Genomic DNA, 19,023 nt, shown 5'->3' on the forward strand with positions numbered 1-19,023 from the left:
TTGAAATAATAAAATTAAATCTAATTAAAATGTCCAAAACACAATTTAGGTCCTGGCGAAAACTGCATTAATTCCAGCAAAGTGCATCTGTGACATATTCTTTTAGACTGAGCTATTTTTAAGGAATGTCATTATTAAAATAATAAGGTTGCAACTTGAGACGGCACCTATAATGTAGATTCCAGATTTTCTTTAGTATTCTTATTATATTTAAATTTCTGACTTTGAAAGAAATAATAAAAATATTTATAAATTACAATTTTATAAATATATATATTTTTAAATTATATATATGTTTTTTAATCTTCTTGAATTTTAATGTTCCAGGAAATCATGATAGACACAATCTCTGAGATCTGATAATTGAAAACAATAACTTGAAGGGGGAACAGTTTCTGGCCTTTTAAGCGGGTACACTTTAAAAAGGTCATCAATGAAATAAAGTCACACTCGAAGATGAAAATCTACGTATTTATCTTAGAGCCTTTTGTTTGGCCCTCTTCCTGTGTGAAGCACCTGGCACACCGACAGCGTTTGGTCTGCGGCATGGCTGGTTTATCAGCACCGTCCTGGATGCCGCTGTGGAACAAAACGATAAGCAGTGAAGACCAAAAGGGCGTGGAAGGAGTTGTCACCATCCACAGCCAAATGTTGACGACAATACGGCCAATAGGGGGATACGATGCACGCAAACTCAGTTTATAGTCAATAGTATTCTGGACACAAACCGGCGCGAGGAAAGGAAGTGCTATTCCTCAAGACTCAAACGAGACAAGAAAATGAGAATAGACAAGACAGGGTTGGATGTTTATTATTGTGTATGTATTGAATGGCGTTTGTGACTCAAGATTATCTTCATTTGCTTCCACGCGCACACGCTCACGCACGCACACACACACACACGCAGACATACATACAGAAATCCCACCAGAGAGACAAACAGATACTCCGAAAGCCCTTAAAACATAAAACTCTTTTCACACAATTTCAACCTCATACAGTGTTTCAGCCAACCTCTGACACAAAATGTAAACATATGCGCACTCTGAACGGAGTGCCAACCACAAGTAAACTTGTTAAGATACCAAACATATGTTTATAGTGCTAAATGTGGATTTCTGCACTCTCTAGTGACGGCTTATGGTACTGTTATTATACCGTCCAGATTTTACAATTGTGCTAAAACGCGGATTTGTTTTTCGTTTTTCCATTAGGAAAAAATAAGTTCAGATATTTTTTTTTTCAAGTAGAGATATAAAGTCAAAGACTGTGCTGTTTTCTAACTCTCAATGGAGACATTTAGGTACAAATAACTTGAACTTCTAATTATAAGTAATACTTGAGTTTCTCTGTGCATGAAACAGACTGACTAAAGTAGCTTATTTGTATTCTTTATTTTATACTGTTACCAAGCAACAGTTAGGCATCTGTTTTTAAGCAGACCCCTTTTGTGAATTTATTATTGCACAAAATGTGAAGCTTGCAGAGGCCTCACTATCCGGCCTCATTTACTGCAGTTAACACCTCCTTCTTACTTTTTCTACCCACGTTTTAGACTCTCCACTTCTCCCATCTCTTTCAGTTTTCTTTCTTTCATTTTATACAAGTATAATGATTCAGGTGTTTCGTCTGCGTCGTTGTATTTTATTTTAAACCGCGCCCCTCTTTTTCTTGCCTCTGTTCAAATCTGGATTCCACGTAAACTTTTCGATTGCAATACTTTCTACTAAACCCAGCTATTGTGTCGAATGTCGAATTTGACCTCTCGTACAGGAAGTCGCTGTTTGTCTCTAGTGCTGGCTTAACAATACTGTCATCAAAACACTTCAGCTTTTTTTTTTTTTTCCCCCCCATTCATAGCCAAAACTGAAGTTTAGCTTGAAAAGCTGTGCAGACTTCAAGTTTTAGCCAAACACGCCACAGACGACAACTCTGTGACGCAGATGTCTTAGTGTTTGGCAACAACCGACCAAAGAAATTTAGCAAAACTACCTTTTTCAACCAATTTTTCTAAACATCTCAGGATTCCTCCGTCGGCTGTACAAATGATCTCCATTTATCCAACCTTCTCAGCTTTGCTTCTCTCCGATCTACTCCCGTCTCCCCCTTTTTTCCCATCCCTCTCTCTGATGGGCACAAGACACCAAACACATGGAAAAACGTATTCAGGGTTCCTCTCTGGCCCTGCTACAGAATGGATTTGGCACACGATGATCGACGCCTCGCTCCGGTGAGTGGAGGTGATATCACTTGAGCCCCTCGTCTGTGGTTTTGAACATGAGGATGGCGTTGGAGATCTTGAGGGCGGGCCCCAGCTTGATGCTCATTATCTTCACGATGTCGGTCTGGGTGAGCAGCAGCAAAGCTTCCCCGTCAATCATCTGGAGAAACACGGGCAGAAGTTAATGACAGGGTTTGTTTGCCGACAGTAGAGATCGGTGCGTCTTTTGTTTTGTTTTTTGTTTTTTATCATTTGGCGGTCGTACCTCCTCTTTGAAGAGGCGAGCCTGTTCTTCGCAGCCAATCAAATTCTGGACGAACCTGAAGACCTGCAGAGAACCACCGAAGACGTTCCGAACGATCAAAACAGAGACAGTAATGACTCCATGAGAAGAAAGGTGAGCTGTGACGTTGGCCGACCTCATCGACGCTCCATGCTGCCACCTGGCTGGCATGGATGCCCTGAACGCCGGGCAGCAGCTTACAGTGCTGCTCCCAGCAGAGAGACAGAGTCCGGTCGGACTGACCGGTCAGAGCCGACATGAACAGGGACGGGTACACTCCCTCTGAGGACATGTCTGGACAAAAAGAACAGGAAATGGACTGGGGACTAAAACAAGCTACATGGGTAAAAAAAAATGGCTCAACAGGAACAAGGTTAAAGATTTTAAAAATAAACATAAATCCTTTGACAAAAGGAAAAATGCTATCTTTGGTTTATCCCCTGTTCTGGTGTCTAATTAATTCAGTTTTAGAGACATCTGTCCAATGATGCTTATACTGCTGTTCATCTCACACGTAGAAACAACAGACAAATCCTTACTCTGGTAGTCCCTCTGTTGGTTCTTTCTGTATTTGGGCGGACGGCCAATCCTTAAGACAAGAAAATATCCTGGTGACACTCGAAGAAAACTTCCAGTCATTAGAAGCACAAATATTTATGCGTACGGGTTTCTACCTGCCACGGTAATGAGTTTTCTTAGTCCTCTGGCCGATGAAGAGGTTTCTCTTGCACTCGGAGTCCGACAGGTCGGCCTTCAGCCTTCCCTGGTTGCGCTCGGCCAATGGGCAGCCAGATATGCAATGATGGGCCGTGAACCGACCGGTCACGTGACCTGAACCATCACAACCTGGAGTTGGGCACTTCCTGTTTCAAAGACAGAGCCCCAAATGAAAATCTGGAAACAGAACAGTTAAAGGACTTGCTACATAAATTACAGGTTTTTTTTTTTCATCATTTCAGTTTCCACATCTAGACACTTAATGATTGGTTATGAATAAATTTTTCATATGCTGACATTTTTAGATTTTACAATAGAAAGAAATGGTTCCAGTGTTGGATATAAATATAATAAATATATTTATGCTTCAATTTTAATTGGTAGCATTCAAACAGATCAATTCTTACTTTTATCAGCTCAACAATTTGCTCTAGATTCTTGTTTTTCTTCAGTGATGCGTTGTTATGCTTCAGCTCAAAGCAAACAGTTTGTTATATGACTAGATGAGCTCATTTCTCACCTGTTGTGGAAACTGTACTTGTTGGTTCTGGGGTGGCTGATGGGTTTGCAAGGGACCGTGGTGGGGTAGGTGTTCTGACCCATAGCAGGAGGCTCTCTCACACCTAAATGTTTACAAAAAAAAAAACATGGTTAATAACCACATAAACAGTGAACAAACATGGTATTATCCTAAATCCTGTAAAGATCAATTTTCATCATTGCAGAGTTCTTCTGTCTTTGCCTTTAAAAAAAAACAAACAAAAAAAACAAACAAAAAAAAACTTCTAAATATTTCAGGTCATCAATTTAATCCTAAAAATAGAAGCTGGGTGAAAACAAAATGCAGTTTTCACATGTGAAAAAGTAAATCTAAACATACTAACTGGTAACAAATATGTGTGAGATCTCGCAATAAGGTATTTACGTCACTGAGGAGGAGTTTTGGCCCACTTTGTTTTCCAGATTTGGGTTAATTCTGCCACGTAGCAGGATTCTGGATGACCTTCTTAGGTCACATTAATCCCAACCACTTCTCACTTAACTTTATGATCATGAACCAATAGCTGAACTTTTTGCTTCAGGGTTTTCTTCTTTAAAGTTTCAGTTACAGCAAATAATGCAGCAAAGCAACTCCAGTTTAACACTGTCCTCACCGTGTTAAACCGTCTTCAACGTCCCTTTATCTAAAATGCTTCAGTTTGTTTTTCACTAAGTGTTAGATAGTTTTTCTATGTGCAGACAACAGCTCTCACTGTAGCTCACTGCAGACTCTGAGCCTTAGAAACGGCTTTGTAACACGACGATCTAAATTACGTTGTTTCTCATCCATGACTGAAACTTTTTGTGTTGCTTTTGAGATGTTTTGGTCTGCTTCATCTTGTCAGTTTATTTTTAATTTGCATCTTCACTTTACAAGTCTGGCTGTAATCAAACTTAAACTTAAGACTTAAAAAGGAGGAGTGGTTTGGAAAACTATTTCCCTTAATAAATGTAGTCGTAATTTGAGAATCACTTTTTGTATGATCTTTACCTAATTTCTTCACATAAGCATTTAAGAGGCAAAAAAAAAAAAAAACGTGAAAAGGGAAGAAATCTGGAAGGATACAGTACTAGATAGAAACGAACAAGCTTTCAAAGCAACGCAGAGTCGTAAGTTCCCGTTGTTACCATGCGGCTGCTGACTTTTAGCGTCGCGAGGAGGAACTTTCAGAGGGTGGCCAGTCGCTTCGCACCAGCCTGCTGGGTGGATGTCTGGGTGATCTGAGTCCATCCACTCGTCGTAGACGTGACTCCAACCATCATAATGCACCTGGGAAAGGAGAAACCAACAGAAATGAAGTCACGAGACAAACACTCAAAACGAGCCTGAAACGTCGACTGCAAACTGTTATGTCAAATAGATCGTTTATAAAATCACACAGACGCACTACTCAGACGAAGAGTGCTACCTTAATGCGATGAGTCTCCACTTCTTCCACTGTCGCCACTCTGATCAGACCAGGACTTCTCTTGTCCACGGCCTCCAGTTTCATCTGAGGCTGGAAGCTGTGAGGCGGCCTCTGCAAAACGAGCAAACTTACAGCAAACACATCAAACGTATTCTAAAACGTAGAAGAAAAAAAATAAGAAAAACACTTGTTGTTTTTCTTAACATTCTCACCACTTTAAAGGCGTCGGCAGCCACAGCCTTGGAGCCGGTCTCCTCCAGGTACCGAGACCAGGAAAACTGCCCGGGATCGGGGTAATCTGGTGCAGCAGAAAACACTTTTTATGGTGTGAATATGTACTTTTCACTTCCTGCCAACAACAACTGTTCAACAACTGCGAACAAAGCATGTCCAAAGTTCATATTAAGACCTCGTGATATTTTAATTAGAACTTCTTAGAGCATACATGGGGGAAAAAAACATAAGAAAATAATGTCTAGGTGTAAAACGGATTTAAACCACATTTTCAGAAATCAGATCAGGTGCTTCATTTATGAAAATAAAATGTGGACAAGAACAATGCAAAGAACATGAAGGATGGATAGATGTGGTTATTTTGGGTATTTGAAAATAGATGTAATTATTACTGGTAATATTGTGCTGGTCACCTTGGGGCGGCGTTAGCGGAAGGTTCCTCTCCTGACACCAACCAACAGGATGGATGTACGGGCTGCTGGCATCACACCTGCACAGGTTAAAATCAGAAAAAACAAAAATGAGTTGCTAATATAAGAGAAGGAATTGTAAAAAAATTATTCACTGGGATTGCATAACCAAACAGAAGACAAAAAGGCCAAGATGACCAGCAGAGTCCAAGAGCTCACCAGTAGTCGTACGTATCATCCCAGTTGTCAAAATGAACCAGGAAGCGGTCGTCGACCACGTCCGTGACGGTTGCCACGCAGATGAGTGAGGGATTCATCCGGTCGACGGCTTCCAGCTTCATTCCTGTCTCAAAACCGCACTTTACATCCATCTGAGCAACGAGGGCGAAGAACAGGAAGGTATCGGTAAGTGTTGTTCAACTTACAGACAAACACGTCGGGATTAACTAAGACAAAATAAAAACTGCAAAGTAAGGGCTTCTGATGTAGAGATTTCTTTCTTATTTCAAGCAACACATTCTCTCTAAATTCCACAAACATTTATTGAACTAAGAAATGCATAACAAAAGCACAATTCAGTTTCCTGGCGCTGAACCTGTCGGCTCCTGGTGCTTGCGCAGCAGGAATCATACTGTGGAGTGGCACTTACCCGCCCAGGACTGGCAAAAAGTTCTTTGGGAGCAACTTGAGCTTTAGTCATCCTCAGATAGTTGGTCCATGTGAACTCCTCCTCCTTACAGCCTGCAGAAACAACACGGAGACAGGGACCTTGAGAAGTAGTTATCCTGTTTTTGTTTACTCTGTAGCACGGCACTGCTTCTTTATGCAAATTACTATAAAACATTATTTTTATACCTTTAAGCTGAAGGAATGGACAAGTACCAACAGAGAAATATCAGCAACTGCTTTGCTAGCACTCACCACACAAAAGTATATTTATTCCCTGCCTTTAATTACTGGGGGAAAAAAATCCTTATGTATTCATTTCAGTTAATTGTTTTTCTTCTTTTTTAATTAGTTGTGTAGAGCCCAAATATGGCTCCAATAGAAAAAAAATACATAAATATCGACAAAAGGCTGCACATTTTGGCTAAACATTAAAAAAAAATGAGAAAACTTTTTTTTTTTACAACTGAATTATTTGGTCAAAATACAAAAGAAACCAAAAGATTAAAAATAAAAATGGGGCGTGAAATTTTGTTTCGGTGGACTGATAAGGTTTACAGACGCCGTGACCTCTGACCTTTTGGAGTGTGCAGCTTGTGTCCAGTGCTCTCGCACCAGCCTGCCGGGTGGATGTCGGGAGAGTTGGCGTTCACCCAGAAGTCGTGGCAGTCAGAGTAACCATCAAAATGGAGCCGCAGCCGGTAACCGCACACCTGCAGCGCGACCCACACGTTAGAGCGGCAAAAACCCGGAGGAGGCCGCCTGACCACACATGGCTCACCTCAGCCACGGTCAGGACGAAGTACATGGAAGGATGCTGCGGGTCAATGCCTTCCAGCTTCATCCCCTGCTTGAAGCCGTTCTTCACAGTGGGGACGCTCTGCGCCTGAACAGCACAGATAAAAAATATACAGATGAAGATTAAATTGTTGGTTCCCCTGAAAAAAAAATGCACTGAAAACCTTTAAATATGTTTTCATCTCACGCTGAACGCTTTAGAAAGATGCAACCTGCCCCGCTTTTTCGGCAGGAGGGAAAAAAAATCGGAACAATCCCATTTAAAAAAACGCATCTAAAGCATTTTAGTTATTGTGAGTTAATGTTTCTAGGAGATTTGGATTAGAAATCCATGACTTTCTGTTTCTCGGTGCTTGAAATAAGAGACGATTCAGAGGTCAAATTTCTCCAAGCTGTCTGCCGCTCGGCTGGAAGAGGAACTAAATTATCTTTCCATCAGACACAATGAAGGGGATAGAGAAGGAAGTAGAGAAAAGTCTCTACAGTCTTCTGTCATTTTAAACGTCAAACTTTTTCAAATTCTTGCATTTAACACTAAAGTTCTTATGTCTGGCAGATTGGGTTTTAATGTCAATTTCATTCAACCAACAGATTTATTTCTGAAAGGCAATGACACAGGCGTCTTCATAAAATGTTAAAAGATTATTAGTTTTCTAAAAACAACAACAAAACCTGAAAATGTTTTCATTTATTCCCACTGATATTTTGTTGATTTATCTTTAGTGATAACCTCAAACTCCTGTGTATGTAAAAGTCTTTACCTGCAGAACAGAAACTCAACTTTCATAATTTTACATCAAACCACAGGCAGTTTCTCAAGAGACATCAACTATGAACACTATGTTTATTCAAGTTGATTGTTTTGGAGGGATTTATTTAAATATAATTGTTTTTAATAAGCCTTTTGATGTGACTTAGAATTATAAAAGTTATAGTTCATGGCACTTAACAATACTTTATACTTTTTTCTATACAATTAAAGTAATAAAAATAAAGAAACAACTCTGACTGCTGCAGAACTGCAGGAGAGAGTGAATCAGATTGGATTACATTTGATGCTATCGACATGCCAGCTGGTTGCTTAGCAGCTGCAGGGTGAGAACTCTGCATCGTCCTTGTCCAAACACACACATATGGACACACACTTACACACACCAGGACGTTTAAAAACAGACTAAAAACACAAAATGCAAACACGTTCTCTTTAAAAAATAAACCCCCTCAAACTCCAGAGAAATATGATGTAAGATAAATCTAAAAGGTAAATATTTTTCCTATATGTCGTCTTATTCTTGGATGATTTGCTTTATTATATTTATGCTACAAGTTATAAAAAGAAAGGGAAGGATACCTCATGGAAGAGCTTGTTGGGAGCAGCAACAGATTTGGTTTCCTCCAGATACTGAGTCCAGGTCCATTGTTCAGTTTTACTGTCTCCACCTTCTCGAAACAAAATAAATCAAGAGTATTTCTTTATGAGATAAAGCTTTTGTTAAAGGAATAAAATGAAACTACTGACAGAGAAGAATAATAGTTATAATTAAATATTGACTGGAATGGAAGAAGGCCGAAAAAGCGAAGGAGTCAGCTCTAAAAATCTTGAGATTAACAAATTATTATCCGTTATTTTATTCATCACATCACATTGCAAATTTAAAATTTAAATCCAGCATTTTCAAGCACGTGAATGGGAAAAGGAAACAATAACCTCCTCTGATGAGTCGACCATCTGCTTTAGAATAATCCATCTTCTCATCCTAGAAAATATGTTTGAAATGAATTAGAAACAGAAATTCTCTTATAGGAAAGAAAAAAAGATATTTTATCTGAAAGAACATCTTGAAACTGAAACCTATCAAATCCCACAAGAAGCAGCAGCTTCACACTAAATGAAGAGAAAACACAGAGCGAAGTGCCGTCCCACCGTTCCCTCCATGTCGGAGTCTTCCTCGGACGGACTCAAGTACTCCTTCCTCTTCCTCTTCCTCATGGGTTTCAGGTGGTCTGGGTTCAGAGAGGAGACCCTCCCACCTGCAGGCACCTTCTCCACACTGACGCTTCTCCTGAGACAAATGAGAAATGCGATGCAAAAAAACATCTCACTTCCCTTCAGGAAACGAAATGAGTTGCGCTGTTTTGTACTGAATTCAAATTTGACCAAAATGTGCTGAACTCGTTGATCGAATGCGATACGCTGAAAGAAAATTAGTTTGAACTGAATGTGTTTGGTTGATTAGAACTGATTTAACTGGGTCAAAATGAATTAAATTTGATTAAATATGAATTTGAATCATGAGACCAAAAACACTCAAAGTTTGTTTTGTAAGCATACTTGTCCGAGACGGGGTCCCTGCGGAGCTCCTCTGCATAGCTCCTTTGTGCTCTTGGATCGTGGTTCTGTTGCTCCGGCCCCACCTGGGCCTCGAGTTTGACAGGAACCAGCCTCTCTGGCTCCACGGCAGCAGCAGCGACGGTGGCGGCGGCGGCGGCTCTCACGGTACCGACAGGGACAGACACTTCTGGGGCTGAGAGGAATTAAAAATTCATATCCAGTTCACGGAAAACCGCATTTGTCTTGTTACTGCCGAACGACGTTGTGGGCATGCAGCTGCAGCCTCTTGACTTCTCCACAGGAGCTCTGCTGCAGCTCGTGTAATTGTTGCTCATCTGCGCTCCATTCAGCGCGCGCACAGTAGGATCACTGAACGGAGAAAGTATTATACGTATGCAGGAAGCAGCAGTGTGTCGGTGTAACCAGTCCGGCGGCAAAATGAAATACACTTAGCGGTATTTAATGCTGCTTGGCTCAGTGACATAACCCCATATTTAAATGATTTTGCAGCTCATTTTCTGCTGTTTAGCTCCAGAAACCAATCAGAACTATCTCTAAATATAAAATTAGTCAAATATGAGCAACATTAAATCTATTCAGTTTTATGGTTCAATCAGCTAGTTTTAACAGTAAGGCTGAGGCAGCATCCCGTTCACAGCAACCAGCTGGACGAATCACTAAATGGCTATTTTACTGCTTCACAAGCATTTAGACAATATTTACCAAATTCAATTCAAAATGTAAAATGCCTAGACTGGTCATACCTCCAGCAGGAACGTTCAACACAGGTTAAAACGTCATTTTAAACTACGGTTATGATCTGTGAAAGCTGTAATGCTTTTGTGGAAATATAAAAAAGTGAACAATTGTCTTGATATTTTTGATATTTACACCAATGAAAACTTTATTTTATAAACTGGATAAAGTTCAACTAGATTACTCTTCATGCATTACAGGCCTTTTAATGGTCTGCGAAATTTTATTCTAATTGTAAAATATCTTTTTGAGCATTTATGTCAAAAATGCTGAGTTTGCACTCTGGATTAGTCAAACATAATAAAGGGTTGTCCTGGTTGTAATATCTGGGTCGTTTTTATTCTTATACGGTGTAAAAAGTGAAGCGTTTTCATTAAAATGCTGTATTTTGTCTTTGTTTCCAGTGGTTTGGTGACTCTACCTGGTTTGTTTGGCGGGCTTTCTGCCTCGATGGATCGTCCAGAAGTCCCTGCTGCTGGGTCGGTGGGGCCGCTGGTGGCCCCTGGGGTTATCAGCGTGCTCAGAGTGCCTACATCGCTCACGCAGAACTGCAACATGCACAGAAGAGGGCCCGTTTGTGAAAATGAGTCAGACTTTCGGCCTCTGATGCAGTCACAGGATGTGTAAAAACTATGTCTGATATAATTCTGGCTCTTTCTGCTCCACAAAAAGATTAGATGAATCGCATTATGTAGAAAAGCAGCTAACTTCTGTTTCTGTTTCTCTGCGCACTGAACACTTCAAAGCATCAAATCAGAAATAGGAGCTCACCTTGAGGTTGCTACTGGGCAGAATGGCCATCCCCTCCTTCCACTCGAGGACATGGACGATGCTACAAGCCCCCCCAACCTGTGCTGTCAGGGTGGGAGCAGCTATCTCATTTGGTCTGCTGCCTTTTCCTGGGTTTGCCACGGCGAGGGCTTGAGTCAGTTCCACTTTCTGGTGACCAGGAGGAGCTGCAGGAAACACAACGTGCATCCCTTGATCGTTTCTTACCGCGATCAATGAAAGAAACTGTTTGACGTCAGCTCAGAAAAAGGAATATCTCTATTAGCTAAGATAGAGGTAATTACATCATGTGTCATACATGTAATTTTAAAGAACCTGGGACGCAACCATGTAAACTCAATTTACAGACCCCAATATCAAGACCTCTATCAATTACTCTCAAAATGCAATCTTCTTTCCTGAAGATTAATTTTTCCATTCATCTCAGTTTTCCATGGCCATGTGAAAACAAAAATAAAACTCTGTTCATTTTACATGACAAACAGGTACTATTTAAATCCACTTTAACTTTATTTCATATGTTTCAGTAACAACAGTAATAGTCCAACTGGTCTAATAGTGCAATTCCAAGCCAATATAATTATTAAAAAGTTACCTAAAACAATAGATTACAATTTTAATAGATTTTTCTATTAGAAAATCTAATAGATTTTTTTTCTTCTTTTTATTATTTTTGCTTTGTTGTTATCCTGAAATGTTTCAGATTATCAACAATTCAGATGAATCAGAAACTTGTAATAAGTGTTTTAAATCACTGTGGAGGATTTTTTTATTATTTTTTTTTCCTGCTCTTCTTTGCAGAATTGCCTAAATTCAGCCACGCTGAACAGTCTGCTTCGGGTCACACCACCACATCTAAGGTCCAGACTTTATCTAGGCCACTGCATTTTAGGAGATGATTAGAAATGGAGTTCAGATCATCCTGTTGTTACATAACATAAACGTGCTTGATTTTAAAACAGAAACTGACACCTAAAATATGTGACAGAGTGTTATTGTTTCTGGATATGGATAAATAATTTAAAATAAATCAACTTGCTGTTTTAGGGAGGAAGGTAGACGTGATCAGTGAAACTACACAGATCCAAAAGGGATCTACTGACCTTGTTAACTGCATGGTTCTAAAACTGTAACAAGAAGCACTTGGGCCTATTGGGCTGCTGTGATTTGTAGTCAGGGTCATTTTTTGCAGAATTACTTGCAATATAAATACAAATCGACTTATTTAAATGTAGCAATAAAAAGCCCCAAGTTCAGAGGAGATCGTTTCAAGAACTTTTCACAAACTGAAGGAAGTGCTGGTGGCGGCTAACGCTGCGTTTTCCTTTAACATGTTCCATAAAATGGCTGTTGTGCTTCTCTAACAACGTAAGAACCAAGCAGCATGAGTTAGCTGAACTAAAACACTAACTGCAGCTTATTAATGTGTCATTATACCTGGCAAGAGGAGAGCTGTGGTGGTGGTGGCGTGGGGCATGGCGCGTGCTTTCTTGGTGACATTGTCGCAGATGAGGATGGTCTCGCCGGCAGGGGAGGGCGACGGGTCAGTGGTTGTGCCGTCAGCTTCTTTGGATTGAGCGTCCATGTTTACTTTGCCACTCATATTGGTGGCTCCCTGTTTCCTGTGTTGGACCGCTGGAAAGCCAATAAACAAAAAAGTAAAAAAAATAAAAATACTAAGAGGTTTACAATGACTTGCAAATTTATTTATTTTTTTATTCTGAAAAAGTTTCAAAGCACTCAGGTTTCCAAAGGTTCAGTCCGATTGGAAATCTCTAAGAATCAGATTCCAAGTCCTTTGTGGTAATGGATTGAGCTGCAGGGTTATAATTTTACCTAACCATATCACTGATCCATTAACTGTTTTCTTTGGTTCACGCGATGTTGTTTGTCCACTGAGGTTCCCAAGCAAGCCTCAAAAAACCTCGCAGAGCAAATCTGTCTCATTACACACAACTAGATGACTTCTGAAGTGAGTTGGCTTCACTGGATTGCATTTAGGGGCATCAGAGCAAAAAAAAGGGGCTGCATTCAAATTCATGCCACACTTTTTAGATTTATGTGAAACATGCCTTAGAGATAATTTTCCTTACACTTCACAAATTATCCACTACTTTATGTTGGATGTTTGTCAATTTTTTAAAAATGTCAAGGAGTATTAATACGGAATATCATGTTTAACCAAAAGAAAATATATCATTTTTGTTCCCTGTTTTACTTTTTAAGGGTTTGTTGACCTTAATCTATGTTACAGACTGTCTAAAGATTGGGTTAGATTTGATGCCAAAACTGTCTGTTTACAGAAGCAACATTTATTACAAAATAAAAATTAGCCCAGAAATAACGGTTCAATAATAAATAAATAAATAAATAAATAAATAAATAAATAAATAAATAAATAAATAAATAAAAATAACATAGTGGAACGCTGAATTTACTTACATAAAACTACAAAACAGCTACGGCCATAATGACTTCTTCCAAACAACCATCCATTACATCCAATGAAATAAGGCAACAATGGTGACACGCCAATATTTACGCACAAGCTTTCAAGTTCACACACACACATACACAAAAATACAGCATTTCAGTTAAAATGGCGGAGGTTCTGAAATCCACAAACCAAAAAATTGTGGAAAACCAAAACACTAAGTCCTTTAAAACCCACAGTTATATACAAAAAAGAACCTACCAATTTCGCCATAAGCATCTATAATGAATTAGTATTATCTTACCCATACAACGTTAAGCATGTCGGACACCGTAGTAACAAAAATGCAGCAGCCTAGTTTTATTATTTTAAAGACTAAGTCTTCAGCGGTAATTAATCAGATAATTGTTTCCCCCCCCTCTTATATCGAAAAGGCTTCTGGTTGAATACATCCATACCGTAAAAAAAAGGATGTACCTAATGGAGATTTTAAAAATAAAAAAAGCAAGCACACAAACCGGAGCCTGTTCTTAAGAGGCGAGGTGAATATTATCTCCTTCTCCGCTTTAAAATAGTTATAAATGTGAAAGTAAAGGCGTTGGCAACATTTAGGAAACTGACATTTGGCTTACCAGCGCTGCTTTCCTGCGGCTCCGGGGCTCAATTTGCGCATGCGTGCAGCTACCACACAGTAGCTGATCGCTTATTTATTTTCCTAACGACAGAAGGACTTCTTTAGCAAGCACTCCATTTTTAACACTTCAGTGAACATATTCGGGTTTATCAAGTAAACTGCATACCAGTCTGGATAGTCTATCTTTTTTAAATAGACATTTGAACATAGAACAGGATATTTTCACAGCCAGAGCCACTTTCAAGACAGACCACTTATATAATTAGCACGATATAGGTCACGTCAATACTGCAGTCAATTCTTTTTCTTTTTTCAATAAAGCACGTCACATGTTCTTTTTAAGATCTTTAATTGAACATACAATTTTAAAAAAACATTTCATTTAGTCATTGAGGGGAAAAATAAAATTGTTGGGACAAAAATTACGATGCTGCATTCAGCTCGTCATTTCGACACCAACAAAAATGCACAATATCCGAATTCAATTGTTTTAACCTGAATCACACCTCAAACCAGGGGGGATAGAAAGGAACAAGCGTGAAAAATAACCTGAATAATAAGGCAGTAACCAAACCGAAGCAGCTATTGTCAGGAAAGTATATCAGCATTATTGTCTACTCTCACTCAATTTAAACATTGCCTCAATATTTCTAAGAATTTAGGGGAAATGCATCCAAGCACAGCTTATGAACAATTTTATTTTTTTCAAAGGATAACCCAACTACAACGCAAGTTGTTCAAAAGTACAACAAACTTTTCACAATGCAATTAGGAAGTTTAATAGTACACGCTCTTGTGTCCTAAAAAAAAAAAAAGAAAAAAAAAGGCCAATAAGAAAAAAAAACTGCATCAGTATCAACTATTCACTCATAACTGTGCACTTCATAAAACTTAAAACAAAACAAAAAAAATCCTCATATAATCTGGGGAAAGTAAGAAAACGGCAAATTTACTGGTAACAGTGACCAAAGAATATTAACGTTGTTCGTACAAAGCCAGAAAAGACTTTATTGAAAACAGACTTAAAATAATTACCTGTGTGCTAGAAAATGAGTCTCAAGCAGAAGACTACTCAAAACTTAGGATCAGAAATCATCTTTTACATAGGCAGGTTTCCAAAAACAGCCCTGACAATGTGCATTTATTGATGGCATGTCAAAACAGCACAGTCTGAAGAGAAAAGGTAAGGAAGCAGAAGCCTGTGACACCGCTCGTTATTTACAGCATTATAATAAAACACAAAAAAGAAAAAAAAAAGAAAAAAAAAAAAGGAGGGGAAAAACATTTTCCACATCTAATCTTGAGAGGCTGATCTAGATCGTGAACGAGACCTTGAGCGGGAGACTGAGCGGGACGCTGAGCGCTTCTCTCTGGATTTAGATCGGCGTTCGTCTTCCTGTGGGGACGGGGAGCGGGACGCTGATTTGGCGGTGCGCTCCTCTTTCCCATTCTCTACAGGGGAAGCTGAACGGCTGCGGGACTTCTTGTTGTTGTCTTCACCAGCACCAACATCCATCTCCTTGGATCTGCTACGAGAATCCCGCTCCGACTTGACCTTAGAGCGGCTCTTGGAGCGGGACTTTGATTTCCGGTCGGCTGAACGGGAACGAGATTTCTGTGAGCGCGAGCGAGATTTGGACTTGTGGGACCCAGAACGAGATCTGTTGGTGCGAGAGCGCGATTTCCGTTCTCCCGACTTGGAACGAGACTTCCTCTCAGACCTCGAGCGAGAATGATGCCTTCTCTTGTTGCTACGGGAACGGGACCTAATGGGGAGAAAAAATTATTTTGTGACATTTTGTAGAGATGCTCAGATTGTCAAAAACAAAAACTCTTACAGCTGACTCAAAACATTTCAATCTGAACTCACCTGGAGTGAGATCTGGAGCGACTCCTTGAGCTCCTGTGGCTTCTGCTGCGGGAGCGGCGGCGACTTCGAGATCTGATGACAGAAGAGGAATCAAACACATGACATCTCAAGTTAAGTTTTTTATTTATTTATTTTATATCAGAAGCTTGTTTTCCAGAAGAAAAATTTTTAAAAATTTTTTTGAAATCCATGAGTAATCCCACCTGGAGCGGCTGCCAGAGTAAGACCTTCGTTTGCGGGGTCTGTCCTCCACCAATCGAATCTTTCGCCCGTTGATGTCTGTGCCGTCTAACTTGTCCATGGCCCGTTTCATGTCAGAGTGACTCCGGAACTCTATCACCCCTTCGTTGGTTCGCTCCTTGTGGGCGTCGGCATACGTCACCTCGCCTGCCTGACGCATGAAGTCCTTCACGAGACAGACACAAATGTAACGACGTGTTTAGAGTTTCAGCATTCAACGTTTGACGAAGTAAATAAGAGGAGGAAAAAAAAAAAAAAGGCTTACCTTGAGGTCCTGCCAGCTGCAGCGGCTCGACAGGTTTTCCACAATGAGGCGGTATTCTGTACGGACTGGAGGTCCATACTTGTCCCTTCCAGAGCGGCTTCTGCTGCTGCTGCTGCTGTAACCACTACCTTTAGAGACGACAGCACACACAAACATGCTTTAGAACGAACTAAAAGTGATACGGTCAAGAAAACTACTGGTCTGGACTACCGAATGAAAACAGGCCAGATCAAACTGGGGAATATATTCAAATAGGAGTCCCTCAGATCCCTATCTCCTTCACAGAGCTTCAGTTAAGAGATTTTAACAGCCACTGCAAAGACTCTTTAAAAGTCTGTAGCATTCACATTATAAAGATGCTTGCTGCTGCAAAGAACACCACTGATTCTAGTACCAGCAAAGCAAAGGCTTTTAACTAAAGTCTATATCTTATAGAAATGCTTTGGCTGGACAGTGATGTTCTTTCAGACCCTCTGAACCCTGTAACAAAAAGAGAGGCGGCATCCACATGGTATTTAGTCAAGGAGGCTGGCGAATTCAATTGAGTCTAAATGATACAATGACTTTTCTAAGCATTTCAAACTGGTACCTTGCCAGATGCTAGTCTGGTGCACCCTTCTTCCCAGTTTTGCACTTACATATTTTCTTTAGATTGTAAGTTGTTCAACTACAGCCGATCCAGTCATGTTTGCGGTCAACATAGAAACCAATGGCAATCCTCACCATCACCCCTGGTCTATTGGCAAAAGGCTGCTGTCATCATGGCTTCCGGTTAGGTCAGCCAAGGATCAAGGGGGCAAAGGTCACACACACATTGTAAGGTGAAAGCCAAGGCCAAACGGGACAGGCAGTCATCTTAGCCAGTCATCTTTAGCCTCAATGGACTCTCAGCCTCAGCCCGCAGCTGGACTCTTTCAAATTGAAACATCAAGGACTTTTGTTAATGTTTAATATATAGAAAAATATAGAGAAATGCCAAAGTTAGCAAATACACAAATTAACGAAAAAGTGTTAGTTAAGTCCTAACCTCCAAGAACAATGTACACTTGCTACATTGGTTTAAATAATGTAAATATGAAATAAATGAGTCAAAGAAATATTAGAAAGAATTTTAACTTACAAAATGGATTCTGTTTACACTATGAAGAGCACTATGGATCACCATACACCCTGACCTGCAGTTATTTGCTCGTTCCCATCAAGGAACCACTGTTTAATGCAGGGCGGCCCATGATCAGGGGGAGCAAAAACTCACAGGTCAGCGACTATTAATGAAACTGAAAACAACTTCAGAGTGGGGTGGGATTTGACCTAAATAAAAAAGAAAGAGCCAAAGAAAACTGTAATATGACCACAGATGAGTTTGGGGAAAACAAAGTATTTCGTCAAACTACTGCTTACAAATGTGAAGAAACTACATTTAAAAACTACAAATAGCTTTAGATATGTTTTTAAGAAAAGCATGCACAAAATGTGTGTATCCGAGGGCTCTTAATCAAGATTATTTACCTGGGAGAAAACATAAAATTAACAAATACGAGTCAACCAGAGAACAAATGTTCAACAAATTTAATTGATTTATAGCTAAAAACGGTTCTCTTCGTACTCTACACTGCAACCTCACCCTGAAGGGAAGGGGGAAAGAGAATATGATCTAATAGATGGCACTTACTGCGCCCTCCGCCCCAGTAACCCCCTCCGTAGCTATCTCGGTCTCGCCGCGGGCCACGGGCATGCTCAACGATCACTCGCTCTCCGCACAAATCCTTTCCGTTCAGCTCATACACGGCATCGTCGGCATCCCGGTTGTCTTCAAACTCCACGAATCCATAGCTGCAAGAAAGAATACGTTTCAAGTTAGGCTAGAGAACAACATTCCATCAAAAAAAAGCAATTCATTCAATTGGTCGACCGTTCGGTTAGCCATGCGGCTAGCTAGGCTAGCTAGGCCCACGCTAGCTCTCCAATGTAAAAAAATACAAAGCCGCCATGTTGGCCATGCGACATTTGCTACACGGAGTCGAAAATCAGTCAATAAACTTAAGTTTAACAATGCATTTTCGGTCAAAATCAGCACATAACCTTTTATGAAGCTAAATTTACCAACTGAAACAAAGAAATTTCGCGTTACAGCATGAACATTTCCTGCATTTACGTCGTTCAACATCAGCGGTTCCAAAGCTACGAGCAACGTTCGCATATTTAGCCAAAACTCACCCATTTTTCAAGTCGATTTCCATTAGTTTTCCATATCCGCTGAAAAATCGCTGAATGTCCTTTTCGCGGACGTGATAACTTAGACGTCCGATGTAGACTCGAGGCATGTTTATTTACTATTTCAGACAACGCTGTTCTAGACTGTTCCTCCGAACAACTCCAAGCGTTGATTCAGTTGCGTCAGTCACAACCTCCGTTACGACGGTTT

At 40.1% G+C, this 19,023-nt stretch overlaps 2 protein-coding genes across 2 annotated transcripts; both read right to left on the bottom strand.

The window, feature by feature from the left end:
• Positions 1-1,044: 1,044 nt before the first annotated feature.
• l3mbtl1 (L3MBTL histone methyl-lysine binding protein 1) lies at positions 1,045-12,927 on the bottom strand. The gene is made up of 21 exons (XM_014990996.2): positions 12,593-12,927; positions 11,138-11,322; positions 10,788-10,914; positions 9,611-9,803; positions 9,203-9,341; positions 8,987-9,035; positions 8,630-8,718; positions 7,262-7,366; positions 7,058-7,193; positions 6,464-6,555; positions 6,034-6,185; positions 5,797-5,894; positions 5,383-5,486; positions 5,171-5,281; positions 4,890-5,031; positions 3,742-3,844; positions 3,179-3,367; positions 3,044-3,093; positions 2,641-2,798; positions 2,487-2,549; positions 1,045-2,381 (listed from the first exon to the last, which is right to left on the bottom strand). Exons 1-21 carry the CDS (start codon positions 12,756-12,758, stop codon positions 2,247-2,249), a joined length of 2,586 nt encoding a protein of 861 aa, XP_014846482.2. The 5' UTR covers positions 12,759-12,927; the 3' UTR covers positions 1,045-2,246.
• Positions 12,928-14,555: 1,628 nt separating this feature from the next.
• On the bottom strand, positions 14,556-19,015 carry LOC106920168 (uncharacterized). Its single transcript, XM_014991031.2, has 6 exons — positions 18,816-19,015; positions 18,271-18,431; positions 16,599-16,726; positions 16,297-16,499; positions 16,094-16,165; positions 14,556-15,989 (listed from the first exon to the last, which is right to left on the bottom strand). The coding sequence occupies exons 1-6, from the start codon at positions 18,920-18,922 to the stop codon at positions 15,518-15,520; spliced, it is 1,143 nt and encodes a 380-aa protein (XP_014846517.1). The 5' UTR covers positions 18,923-19,015; the 3' UTR covers positions 14,556-15,517.
• Between the last annotated feature and the right edge of the window lie 8 nt (positions 19,016-19,023).

The sequence above is a fragment of the Poecilia mexicana genome, unplaced genomic scaffold, assembly GCF_051168715.1.
Source record: "Poecilia mexicana isolate PSO_F unplaced genomic scaffold, ASM5116871v1 scaffold_7, whole genome shotgun sequence".
NCBI lineage: Eukaryota > Metazoa > Chordata > Actinopteri > Cyprinodontiformes > Poeciliidae > Poecilia > Poecilia mexicana.